The sequence below is a fragment of the Mesocricetus auratus genome, unplaced genomic scaffold (genome assembly GCF_017639785.1).
Source record: "Mesocricetus auratus isolate SY011 unplaced genomic scaffold, BCM_Maur_2.0 Super-Scaffold_100020, whole genome shotgun sequence".
In the NCBI taxonomy this organism is placed as follows: domain Eukaryota; kingdom Metazoa; phylum Chordata; class Mammalia; order Rodentia; family Cricetidae; genus Mesocricetus; species Mesocricetus auratus.
In genome coordinates, this window is record NW_024429201.1 from 2,753,433 (window position 1) to 2,766,892 (window position 13,460).

General features: G+C 40.5%; 1 protein-coding gene across 4 annotated transcripts in view; it reads left to right on the top strand.

Moving 5' to 3' along the window:
- Nucleotides 1-13,460, top strand: part of Parp8 (poly(ADP-ribose) polymerase family member 8) — a 171,725-nt gene that overhangs the window by 41,206 nt on the left and 117,059 nt on the right. Inside the window, exon 3 of one of the 4 annotated variants that reach the window (XM_040728810.1) lies at nt 13,013-13,210. The exons of the other annotated variants lie outside the window; for them this stretch is intronic. Within the exon in view, the coding sequence (XP_040584744.1) occupies nt 13,191-13,210 (20 nt within the window). The 5' untranslated portion in view covers nt 13,013-13,190. The remainder of the gene's footprint in view (nt 1-13,012; nt 13,211-13,460) is intronic. 4 annotated transcript variants of the gene reach the window in all.

A 13,460-nucleotide genomic window follows, 5' to 3' on the forward strand; every position in this document is an offset into this window, starting at 1 on the left:
GCCTGGGAATTTTATTTTCCTCACTTGATTAAAGACCAATCACAGTAGCAATTAACTTGTTTCTTCTTGCATCTCCATTTCTTTATATACAAGGGGGAAAGAAAAAAAATACCGATTTGATGAAAATATCTGACAAAGTTTGCAATAAAGGATTTAACAATGTGAAATGTAATTGTATGGAAGAAAACTGCTCAGCGAAACTTTTAAAGTTAGCACTCATGTTATTGCTAAACATACATAACTGATTAAGACAGTTGCCTTATCTCATGCACCATGGGTCAGAAGAGTATGTGATTTTAAGGTCAACAATGAACATGGTGATGTCTCATTAGATTTCTAGGAACTACTTTGAGTAATAGCTGGCTCAGATAAAGGTCAGTCATTAACAAGAGTGGCTGAATAGGACATGTGGTCGAGGTTTATGATTTCAAGATACCAAGGTACAAAACCAGCTAAGAAGTGAATCATGGTCTTATTACCTTATTATTATTTTAGATTTCTTTTATTTTATATGCGTAAGTGTTTTGCCTGCATATATGCATGTATACTACAGAGTACCTGGTGTTTTCAGAGGTCAGAAGAGGACATAGGATTCCCTGGAACTGGAAGTTACAGATGGTTGTGAGCTACCATGTAGGTGCAAGGAATGGACCATGGGTCCTCTGCAAGAGCAACAAGTGTCCTAAGCCACCAAGCCATCTCTACTACATTTTGTGTGTTTACTTGAGAAATATTTTCAGCTTAGTTGAGTCTTGTTTTGTAAGGTGTAGTTCAGGGTTCGGTCTACATTGGAAATATTAAGGTGTATGTAAAATGTGGCTTTCTTATTTTCACCCAAGAACAACTGGATATCATTTTCTGAGTGTGATACTTGGAAATCTGTATTGTCACTTCACTTGTCTTCTTGTGAATATAGATAGGTATGAGAATCTCTTCAATGATTACTTTCTCTTTTCTTTCCTTTCTTTCTTTCACTAATTTTTTTTCTTTTAAAGTTTTGTTTTCTGAGACAAGGTCTCACCATGTAACCCAGGCTGGCCTCCAGTTTATGGTCATCTAGCCTTGGCCCTTTAATAATATCATCACATTGTCTTTTTGTTTCTTTGAGATAGGGCCGTGTTGTGTTGCCTTGGTTGGCCTGGAACTTTACTATGTAGACCAGGCTGGCCATAAACATGCGTTGATTTTCCTGCCTTTGCCTCCTAAGTAGGATCACTCAGGATGTAACTAGGATTACAGGCAAATGCCATCACACCCAGCTTTTAAAAATTCATTCATGCCATCCATCATCCATATATCCATCCATCCATTTATAGGTGTAGGTGGGTATATTTATATCACAGCTCATGTTTGGAGGTCAGAAGACAGCTTGTGGGAGTTGGTTCTCTTCTTCCATCATGTGGTCTCCTGAAGGAATCAAGCTCATATCCTAAGCTGAGCCACATTACTAAGTCTCTTCCTTCCCGAGATGTATGCAATTTAGGCAAAACGTTTCAGTAGTGATGTGAACGGTACTGGTAGGTCTTCAGGATAGGCCTATAGTTCTCCCTTTTCTCAATTTCCAGCTCAATACAGGTTCACAACAATTTTTGGGAGTGCCGACTAGCAACCAACTTTCTGTCAATAAAATTTGATGTGAGCAATCTACTTCCTGGCTTCTGGGTTTTCTTGGGATTTGTCATTTAGGAAAAACATGTGCTAAACAAAAACTTTTTCCCTGGGGTAGTATGTCTCCTATGGACACATCAGACAGACTTGCCTCTGTGAAGTTATGTAAGTTATAAAGAAACACTGTATATACTGCTTGATTGGTGATCTTCTTACAATAAATATCAGATAACCAGGACACAAATCAGCTTAAATATGAAGGTATTTAGTGTCTCAAATGAGAAGATACACAAAGCAACAAGGACAGGACATATATGGGAGGTAAATGTCAACAAGAACCTGGCTATGCAGGATCTGTCTCAAAGCTTTGTCCTGCCTTTTTGCAAGATGATTGTCGTTTGCAGTTAGCATAGTGAGGCTTTCTTGTCCAAATGAGAAATCTTTCTTGATAGTAGGCCACAAATCTGGATCTTTCCACTTATTGTTATTAGGTCAATTTGGATAGAGATAGGTCATCTTACTGTAAGATTTTAAAGAGAGAAGTGGAGGCCTGATGGGGAGGGATTAGGATTTTTTTTTCGGTTTTTTGAGACAGGGTTTCTCTGTATTGTTTTGGAGGCTGTCCTGGAACTCGCTCTGTAGACCAGGCTGGCCTCAAACTCACAGAGGTTCGCCTGCCTCTGCCTCCCGAGTGCTGGGATTAAAGGCGTGCACCACCAATGCCCGGCAGGATTTTGATTTTTAGGAGTATAAAAGAGCACACTGAGGGCAGCCAATGTTGCCCATTCATATAAGGTTCTCTAGAGTAGCAGACCTGGTGGAAGAATAGCAGTATTTTTTGGACTGATTAATGTGACTATGCTAAAAACGGCTATCTTACACCTGAGAGGTCAAGAACCCAGTGGTTGGTGGATCCACAAGACATTGCGCTTTGCAGTCCCATTTTTGGCTCCAGAGTCCTGGAGGATGCCCAGGGAACCACTGGTCCTCAGTCTGTAATGGAAATGGAAAAGCTGGTTCTAATATTAGCATAGGCAGCAGCAGCAGCAGCAGCAGCAGCTGAGTAAGTAACTCAGCAGCAAGAGAGAAAGCCAAGTGAGCAGAGGGGGGAGATAATCTTCTTTTTCCATATTCTTTTTGCTTAGGTCTTCCTGCCTGCTACCAGAGGTGTCACACATTTAAGGTGGGTCCTTCCACATCAGTTAAGGCAACAGAGACAACGTCTCAATGAATGCCCCCTGCTATGTGATTCCAAGTTGTGGCAAGTTGACATTTAAAACCAACTATCATGGGTGCTAGACAGATAGCTCAGTTGTTAAGAGCATGTTCTGAACTCCTCGAGAGGACCTGAATTCAGTTCTCGGAACCCATGTTGGTGCCTCTGGCTACCACAGCACCTGTACACGTGTGTGCACGCACCCCCCCCCCATGTACACATAATTAAAAGTAATAAAAATAGATGTGAGCCGCTGTTGCCCATAGTGGGCTGGGACTCTCCACATCAGTTATCAATACTGACAGTCTCTTAAAAACATATCCACAGGCCAGTTTGATAGTGGCAATTTTTCAGTGAAGTTTATTTCTCTAATATTTCTTTCAGTTGTCTTAAGTTGACAACACAAATTACTGTTTTGAATGTGTTTTTGTTAGTTCAATGACAGTTCTGCAACCGTATGTATTTGCTTCCTAAGTAATTTTGAGATTTGTTTAATGCTTACTCTTCCTCTCTCCCCCCCCCCCCCCTTTTTTGAGGTAAGATCTCACCTTGTAACTTTGATTGGCCTGGAAATTATCTATATAGCCCAGGCTGCCCTATTACAGTAAGTCTCCAAGCCTCAGCCTCCTGAGTGCTAGGATTACAGACATGCATTGACATACTCTGTTTGCCTAGAACTTTCTTGTATATCTAGTCCATTGAGTTTAATTTTCAGAATAAGCCAGAGTTCATCTATCCACCCCACAATTCCTCCTGACCCTTCAGTGAGAATTTTTGCTTGGGTTTTTCATTTGTTTTAGACTCCCTAGATTTTTTTAAATGTGGAATTTATGGGCTATCAAAACCAACAGTTGTTTTCCATCTTGGTTTTCCCAATTCATACTCCAGGCAGAAATATCTTTACCCTTTTAAAATTGATACTACACTCTATGTTCCCTAGTAATTGATTGTACATTTCAAAATTTGTGTCACTGTTGTGACAGTAAATCATATGCTTTAGATATTTTTGCCTCTACTACTTATTTGATTTTGAACATCATTTCTTTGGGATTTTTGAATTCAGGATAATTCTGCCACAGTCCCCTGAGTGCTGGGATTAGCGGTCATGTACTACTATATCCCGCTGGTACTGGGTAGTTATACATCCTCTGAACACTTCTTGAAGTAAATTTTAGGAGTTATATTGTAGATGGTTGGCTTTTGATGCAAAAACCTCTAGTGTCTGGTCTAATTTTTTTTTTGCATAAAAGATTACTCACTTCTCTCCTTGTCCGATTTGGCTGTATCTGTTCCCCTCTCTCCACCCCCCTGATTTTCTCTTTTGAGTCAGGTTCTTATCCTGTGGCCCAGGCAGGCCTCAAATGTGCAGTGTTCTTGAAAGAGGCTCCTCATGGCTGGGATTACAGTCCCAGGCTTCCACAACCTGGCCACCCAGATAGAACCTTTGGATTGTAAACTTTCTGTGGTGGTCAATACCAGAATCAAGCTGCCTTGGTAATTTTAGTGGTTCAGACCAAGGTTTTAAGAGTTTGGACATTTTTGTTTGAATTTAGGCTTGCAGTAGTTATTTGCCGTGGAGGGCTGGGGACAGGTTTGGGGTGGTGATGCTCTCTCATCACCCGCAGCACGTTACACACAGGGAATGACAGGGCTCAGAATGCGTTTGTGATGAGAAGAGACAGTACTGAGACAGCAGTGCCACCAATGTTCATGCTTCTCCTTAAGTGAATTTGGTTAATCTAAACATTACCTAATTCATGCTTTTTTTAAACAGTGCATTATTATAGTTCTTACATACATTGACTGATTTCTGTAATTTTCACATACTGATAGTCATATTTTGCATATGAAATTGCTACTCACGGGCTTTGTAATTTACACAACAATCATTATAGCTACTTTTTTGTTTGGTAGACTTGTCTCTGTGTTAGATTTGCATCTATTTATGTAGTTCACTGAGTCATTTTGCTCTTCATAAACTGATGGAAAATCTTTTCACGTGCATTTGTAAGAACATTTATTGATTTAATAAATCACATACTTGTCAGGCATGCATCAGTGTGAATTGTTGTTTGTGTATAATGCAAGCACAGCTCTTTAGACAGACTACATAAGTCATCATTCAATTACCATAAATATAAAATCAGTCAGGAGTTTATCTTCTGAGGCCCAACTCCCACAGGAAAGGAATTTTTTTTGTTTTTTTTTTTTTAAGACAGGCTTTCTCTGTGTAACTTTGGAGCCTATCCTGGCACTGGCTCCATAGACCAGGCTGACCTCAAACTCACAGAGATCCGCCTGCATCAATCTTAGATAGGTTTTGTTGAGTGCTGGTCTTATAGGTCTCCATCCCTCCCACATCTCCTTCCCATCTTTCATAGGGTTTTTAGTTGCATTAGCAATCAACGTCACAGCCTAACTATGCGTATTTTCTTCTTAGAAGTTTTTATTCCCCCCCAAAATTGGAAATTGTTCTTAATTTCCTATTAGCTTTTAATTTTACTGAATATTTTTTGTTTGTTCTGAATAATTTAAAAGCATTTGCCAGTTTTCCCATATGGCCAGATACACAAGGTAACAACAGAACCACTTTCCTCTCCTTCTCCCACGCTAAAGATGTTTCTAGAACTTCTTCTTCTCCCTAGTCTGAGCCATATCTGTGGAGGTCTGATCCTTGAATGTAGCCTTGAATTGTAGCCTGTTTTCTGGGTACTGTGTTATGCTTGTGTTGTTGATATGATACACTTGTGCTGCCAATAAAAATGCCAAAGATCTTCTTTTCCTCCATAATGTGGTCATGTCTAAACTGTCTATTTTGTTTTCAGTTTAATTTTCATTTGTTTTGAGGATGTGTCTTGCTGTGTAGCTGGTGTTGGCCTGAAACTTGCCAGCATGGTTTTGCCATCCTGCCTCAGCTTTCGAGTTCTGGTATTACAGGCACTTGCCATGTCCAGTGTGATCTTCATTCTAACTGCTGGATTCAGAATGTAGAGAATTCTGGGCTTGAATGTGTTGTTTCTAATTTCGAAGACGCTGATCAAGAGTCTAATGTCCGTTGCTATTCAGTTTCCTTTCTGACTGATTTCTACTTATGGATCTTGTCTGTGTCTTCCAAGTGTTTCAGAGTTTTATCTCTGAAGTGTTGAAATTTCATAATGATTTGACTTGATACATATCCATCAGGTTTGCTTTTAGAATATTTCCTTGAGTATTTGATGTTTCTTTGCCTCCTTTAATCCTTTCTTCTGGACTCTATCACTGTGATTCCTTTTATGTTCCCAAATCATTCTATTTCTTTCAGGATCTCATTAAATATGTATTTTAATGCTCTTGTTGAATTTTTATTTCTTTGGTGTTATTATTTGTCATTATGTTTTAAATTTTGCTCTTGGAAGTAAGTGGATTTGAGATGGCACCTTACTCTGTAGCTCAGACAGGTCTTGAATTTAAGGCAGTCTGGCCTCAGGCTCTGAAGTGCTAGGATTACTGGTTTGAACCACCACACTCAGTTGTGTTTTTAACTCTCAGTAAAGTTAATCCCTCCTTTCCTTTTGCCTTTTTCCTCTCCATTCTATCATCTATTATTTATCAACCAGTCTATCTGTTATCTCCCTCTTTTTTCTGTGGGTATCTCTCTCTATATAAATACACCAATGTGTGCTTGAAGCTTTCTTAGCTTTGGTGTATATGGGGTGTTTAAGTAGCCTCTAGAAAATACTTTTTCCTTTTTTATTGCCCATTTATCAAACTTTTCCTCTGGTAGACAGTGTCTGTATTCCTACGAACCTTTCCACACACTTCTACACCTTTGTAAACTTCTTCACATGGTCAGCTGTACAGTTAATTCTTTTGATTCCTATTTAGAAAAATTGGTAGTCTGGGGCCAGGGAGTTGATTTGGTAGCTAAGAGTATGCGCTGCCCTTCCAGAGGGCTGGAGTTTGCTCCCCAGTACTCATGTCAGATTGTCAATAACTACCTGGAACTCCATCTTCAGGGTTTCTCTGTCCTCTTTTGGCTCCCCAGGGCATACACACACACACACACACACACACACACACACACACACACACACACACACACACACAGAGGCACACATGTACGTACATGTGAGCACACACAATTTTTGGAAATAAAATTTCAAGGATTGTTGGTATGATTCACTTGTTTTACTGTTGTCAAGTTTTTTTCAGCTGAGTCTGAAGACACAAATTCAGTACCTGGAACACACATGTTGGGAGGGTAGAATTGACTCCCAGAAGTTGTCCTCTGTACAGAGTGATATGTTTCTTAATCCTCAGTTTATTAATTATGATTTGACATGAATATGGCAGAAACTAAATTTTGTTATGTTCAAAATAATGATAACATATACTGACCTCTGGCTGTTGACTGTCATCGTGTGGCTTCTTCCAGAGTTATATATTTGGAAAAAGACGTTTGATATCATATTAAAAAAAACAAGCTTGTGAGTGGTCTTCCATTTTTCCATGGCATTGGCAAGTCATTTGAGAAACAGCATACTGGGTCTCTCCTTTTTTTACTTTGGTTACTGTGTTGCTGGCTTCCCAAAATGAGCAAGAGAGGTTTTAGAGTGTTTCCAACCTCAGATGGATTTTTTGTTAATATCAGGCAATATTTTATTTTAAGAAATATACATTTAGTGGTCACATTTCTCAAAATGTCTTGGCAGAACAACCAGTAAGGGCTTTATGTTTTTTATGTTTTTGTGGTTCACTATTTCCTTGGTTACTGAGTAAGCATTGAGGACCAGGCTGTGCCGACCACCCAAGTCTAGGACTACACTCACAGATCAGGCCAGGGATGCCACAGAAAGGCAAACTTTGTGTGTTCTAATATTGTAAGTTTCAGTGTCACAGTAAAGATGGGAGCAGGGAGGTGTTAGAGCATATCGGATGGAAACCAAATTCAGATCTGGTGGGAAGGAAAAGAAAGATATTTTGGTGTAGGGAATATTTAAAATAGCAAAGTGGGAGGAACTTGAGGCCATCTTTTTTTTCCAAGTTCTGTTCCTAATATTAGACTTGACTATCATCATCCTGTTTAGTTTTCCAAACAACTTATGTTGATGTCATGAGATTAGTAAACGTAATCCAGAGATACAACAATGACAGCTAGACCTGGGTTTGTTTTCCCCCTGATTGTCAAGATGGAGGATGAGAGGGAGTTGGACTGCTTGAGGATGGGAGGGAGTTGGAGTGCTTGAGGATGGGAGGGAGTTGGAGTGCTTGAGGATGGGAGGGAGTTGGACTGCTTGGCTTCTCAACCCACTTCCACCAAGTGCTTGTGTGCTTCCATGTAAGCTTAATCATGCCGCATTTGTTCTGTCTATAAAATGGAAGGGATAGTTGCGAATTGTCGGTCTGCAGTGCGGTGTTAGTGAATTCTCTAAAGGATTTAGGTGCTTATACGTGTTGAGCATTCAGTAAACATGCTTGGGTAATCTCATTTAAATTTGTTATTGGATAAGGTTGAGGGGTAGGCCAAAGGATAGCCATACCCAACCCTACAAAAGCTGTTACACAATGAGGCTGAAAGGGGTCTGCCATTGTGCTCGAATGAAGGTTTCTCCACAATAAGAGTATCTTGGAGATTCAAGGAGAGCAGAGGGAAGTTACAGGACCCTCCTAGGTTCATGTGCATCAGAGTGATGTTGATGAAGGACAGATGGAGGTTAGGGATGTTGTCCTGCCATCTATGAAGAAGAAGGAGCTGAGGTGAGGGTTATGGGTGTACTCTAGAAGTGGGAAAAGTAACGATTATCCTGTAGAGCATCTGGGGGTAATGTATTCCTAATGAAGCATTCAGTCCTCATCATATCCATTTGGAATTCTGCCCCTGAATTCATGATGACTTTTCACAGCAGCAGTAGAAAGAAAACACTCAACAGGAGGCATTCCCATTTCACAGAGAAGGAATAAGCTCTGGGCCGCAATCATGGTTGCTGGAAACTGAGAAGTGGGTGGGGGGGAGGCTTGGGGACTCCTTGGCTTTATGACTGAAGAGTCCCATGAGGAGGGAATCCAAGCCTCATGGGACTGTGCTACCTTCTCACCAGCTGCTGGTGTTGGGCTCCCTCCTGTAATTACCCTGGCCACTGAGCTGAGCCTGTCGGGGGACTGAAGTCCACATGTTGACTCTCTCCTCCACTACTGTTCTCCAAGAAGTTAGAAGTCTTTTGTGGTGGTTCCTGTCCTGCATGGCGAGCATTTATGTGTTCTTTCTCTCTCCTTTACTCACATTTCATAGGAGTTCATTAGGAAACACAAGTAGTGCTCTCTCAGCCACTCGCTACCCTGGCAGCATACTAATTTTTGACTTAGGACAGTGCCTGTTCTGATGTCTGTGCAATGAAAAGACTGCAAACATAACAGATTCAGCCAGGATTGCTGGGGAGAGCCCAGCTCCCGAGCTCTTTATGAAAGCCTCTATAGTTCCCTGCTTTTTCCCTTATGACCGTCGTGGTAGAGCAGTAGGCAAGAGGCAAAATGTTCCTATGGGCTTTGCCAAGACAGGCTTAATGAATGCGTTTCATAGTTTAGAGACATTCCTGTGAATTTGTGTGCACATCTCTGAACTTTCCAGGAACTGAATACCCTCACAGGCCCCTTCCCTACATTTGATGAAAGAAAGCTTAGTTTGGAGAGTGGGAATACATGCCCTGGTATCCTGATATGAATCCCAGAACCTTTATAAAAACTTGGTTTTATTACATATAAAGGCGGCATAATAATTGATATGCTTAATATCATCAGAACTTTAAGAGCTGAGTTGGTTTTTCTCCTCTCTAGCAGGAGATTGAGCCAGGTCCCTCTCACATGCTAGGTGAGCCCTCTACTACTGAGCCCAAAGTCGTGGCTTAAAAAAGGTGTTTCTCAGGTCTCCCTGTTACCTGCAGTAATGCCAAGAGAATACACAAAGAGTATAAACACCAGTTTTAAGATTACAATGCACTGTGTTTTTGAATTATGTGAGCAAGTTTCTATTCACCTAGAAATCTCAACTGTTGTGTCTTTATAGACACATATACCTAGAGTTTCCTATTCTCCCTCATTGTACAGGAAGAATTCAGTATGTGTATGGCAGCATGTATTTGCATTCACGACACTCAGGAGACTGAGGGAGTAGTCATATGATTGAGGCTTCTCTGGGGTAGCCTGTTTTGAAAAAGAAAAATGCTTCAACCGAAGAGAATAACTTTCCCTCATCTGGTCTTTCTTATTCATTATGGGTTAAAGATTAAGTACTGTATTGGATCCTTGTTTATATGTTCTATTTTCAGACCTATTCTCCTTCATTTATTTTTGTGTGGATGGGTGCTTTACCTGCATGTGTTTGAACATCCTGTGTGCTTGGCTCCCGAGGAGACCAAGAAGGGGTTTGGATGCCTTGTGACTAGAGTTGGGCAGTTGTGAGCTGCCATGTGAGTGCTGAGAATCTAATCCTGGGATCTCTGGAAGAGCAATCAGTGCTCTTAACCACTGAGTCAGCTCTCTAATCCCTAACACTTTCACCTTTTTACAAAAGGATTTATTTTTGTTTGTTTATTTATTTGCTTACGTGTGTGCGCTTACGTGCGTGCACAAATGTGTACTTGCTTGTTTTCTTTTCTTGTTTGCATGAGAGGTGCCTGACTGGATGTTTGCACATGTGTGTATGCATTTTAGTGCAGTTGCCTGATGAATCCAGAACATGGAATTAGATACCCTGGAGCTGGGGTTGTGAATTACCTGATACAGATGTTGCAAATGTAATTCTGGTCCTATGAATGAATAGGAAGTGTTCTTAACCACGTAACAATTTCTCTAATCAATTTCTACCTTTCTAATTTCAATTTCTCGTACCTTACCCTCTGTCTGCAAAGATTACACAGAAGCCAGTCTTGGTGGTATACACTTTTAGTTCCAGGATCTGTATGAGTTGAAGGCTAGCCTACGCTACATAGTGAGGTTCAGGTAGTTAGGGCTATATACTGAGACCCTGTCTCAGAAACAAACCAGACAACAAAAATATCCCAGATCCTCAGAAGTTCCTCGGAATGAATATAATGCTGCTACAAGAATCCTGAATTTGTTATGACAGATAAATTAAAATAAAATTTTCTGTCTTTCAAAAGTTCATTGATAAACCTTCATGTTTCTATATGGAGACTAAGAATTATTATCTTGGCACCTTCTTCAGAGAAAGCAAGAGGATGGCTGTTCTTTAGATTACAGTACAGAGGAGACAGGCTTGCAGAGGGAAATGGCTTGGTTAGCTGGCACAAGGCTCTTCAGATGAAACAGTAATTATATGACGGAGGATAGTCTTGATTGTGAAAGAACACAATTTGAACAAATTACACTTAATGATGTAATTGGCATTTATTAGCATTCATGAGCTGGGCAGGTTACCATCTATGAAATAGGAAGGCCCTCTGGGAGCTGAGCTGAGAAGTCCTTTAGGTAGAGAAGTCTCTTTCTGGGGGGTTGGTGTTAATTCTCTGCCTTTTGGAAAATTCTTTTAATTTTTTAAAGCTCAGTTTGACTATGTAGCACTTATTGTCAGTGACTCCATTTTGTTTTGGCCTAGTCTTTGGATCTAAATGGGAATTTAGTTCAAAACTGGTCTGTGGCTTTATTTAACGAGTCTAGATACCTGTGTCAGTTTGGGGAACATTTTTGCTTGCTGACCAAATGAGCCAATGCCTGTATAGCAAAATCTCAGATTGTAGGAATATGCATAATTAGTTTTTGCTAATAATGACAGTATCAAACTCTTTTAAGGTTATTTTAGTGTAGTCTACATCCTTTGTGTATGTGTCTAGAGCTGATGTTGATGTTATTCGAAGGCTTGATGCACACGAGATAAACAGCAGGTACTCTCTCTTGTACAGTGTGCATTGTAGCTTTTGGGGGTGGGCAACAGGGATTGAAACTAAGGCCCCGTGTTAAGTAGGTGCTCTTCCAGTGGGCTATGTCCCCCAGACTTCTGTCATATATTGTTCTGTATTTTGAGATTGGTCGTCTAGGCTGGACTTGAACTCATTTTGTGGCCACACTGGCTTTGAATGTGCAATTCTGCTGCTTGAGCTTTTTGAACAATTGGGAGTAAAGGCCTGTGCAACCACACCCAATTGTATTTAGACCTTAATTATATAAAATGATCAATAAAATTATGGACTATTCTTCTTATATATTCATTATTATTTAGAAGAGGGGAAAAAAGAACCACAACTTTACCATTTTTGGGTCAGTCTTATCAATTCAGGTCTGCACTGCATCTGTTTCAACCAAATGCATATTTGTGTGTGTGTGAGGTGTGCTTGTATGTTAAGGAGCCCTCAACCTATGGTCATTAACACTATTACCTAAACTTGTAAAAGTATCTAAAGCTACTTGTTTAGGAGATATTTTTCCTAGTTGATTTCTTCTAAACTGTAATGGTGGCAATTTTCAAGCTTAGATTGTGAGTTCTTAACTGTGTCATCATGCCCCATCTGAGCCTTGTACTCAGAGTAACATTAGTTGCTCTTGTAGTTTGAATGTGAATTGTTCCTCTAGACTCTTGTGTTTGAACATGTGGGTCCTGGCTGGTAGCACTGTTAGAGAACATTGTGTAACTTTCTGTGATGGAACCCTTCTGGAAAAAGTGGGTCACCTAGGGGTGGGCCTTGAGAACATTTTATCAGGGCTCCAGTGCTGGTTCCTGACTATGGATACAATGTGACCAGCTGACTTCCATTCCTGCAGGGAAGGAATGTTTCCTTTTGAACTGTGAGCCAGAATAACTCCCTTCTTCCTTAAATTGCTTCTGGTCAGGTGTTTTGTCATAGCAGTCACTTTAGGAAGTTTATAAGTAAAATAAAAATAGGGACTTCTTTGTGACACTTAATATTTTTGTCCTTGGATACATGTAATCTACTGTTGTTAAATTCAGGTATGCAAATTTAAGAATATTTTAAAGAGACAGGGCAGCCTGTTTGATGTAAGTCTGTGAGATAGACATAATAACCACCACACTATGGAAAAGATTGACTTGAGTAGGTGCCAAAACTTACATGTCATAGTCTTTCTGTTTGACAAAAGTTAATGTTGAAATCTACCACTTCCAATTCAGTTTGGTGAACACCGAGGAGTAGATGTTAAAACTAACAAAGATAACTAGTATTTTGGCCCTTTTCTTCTAAGGTGAGCTGTGAAACAGATGATGAAGGGACAGGACCCCTCTAGAAACAATCCCCTGGAGCGCCTGGAAGTTGCTGTCCTCTGGATTAGAGCATTCGTGAGGATACCAGAGACTGGGCTGTAATCATTTTGCTTTGCAAAGAGGAGCCTAAGCGGAGAAGGCACACTGTTCAGCAAGACCATGGCCTGCCCTGCCAAAAGGTGCAGTTGGTTGGGAGTAATGAGACTACAGGAGCCAAAGTCTCCGAACGCACTGAAAGCAAACCCAGAAGAGACCTGACTGACAGCAGCAGTAGGGAGCAAAGAGCTTAACGTTTGGCCCTGTGCTTGGACATGAACACCTGGGAGTCAAATCCAGCCAAAACGAAGTAGCTCATGCTTTCACAAAGGTCTTAATTCTCTGGCATCAGAGGTGGCCCTCCTCTGTTCTATTGCACTTCTTTTCAGGCGC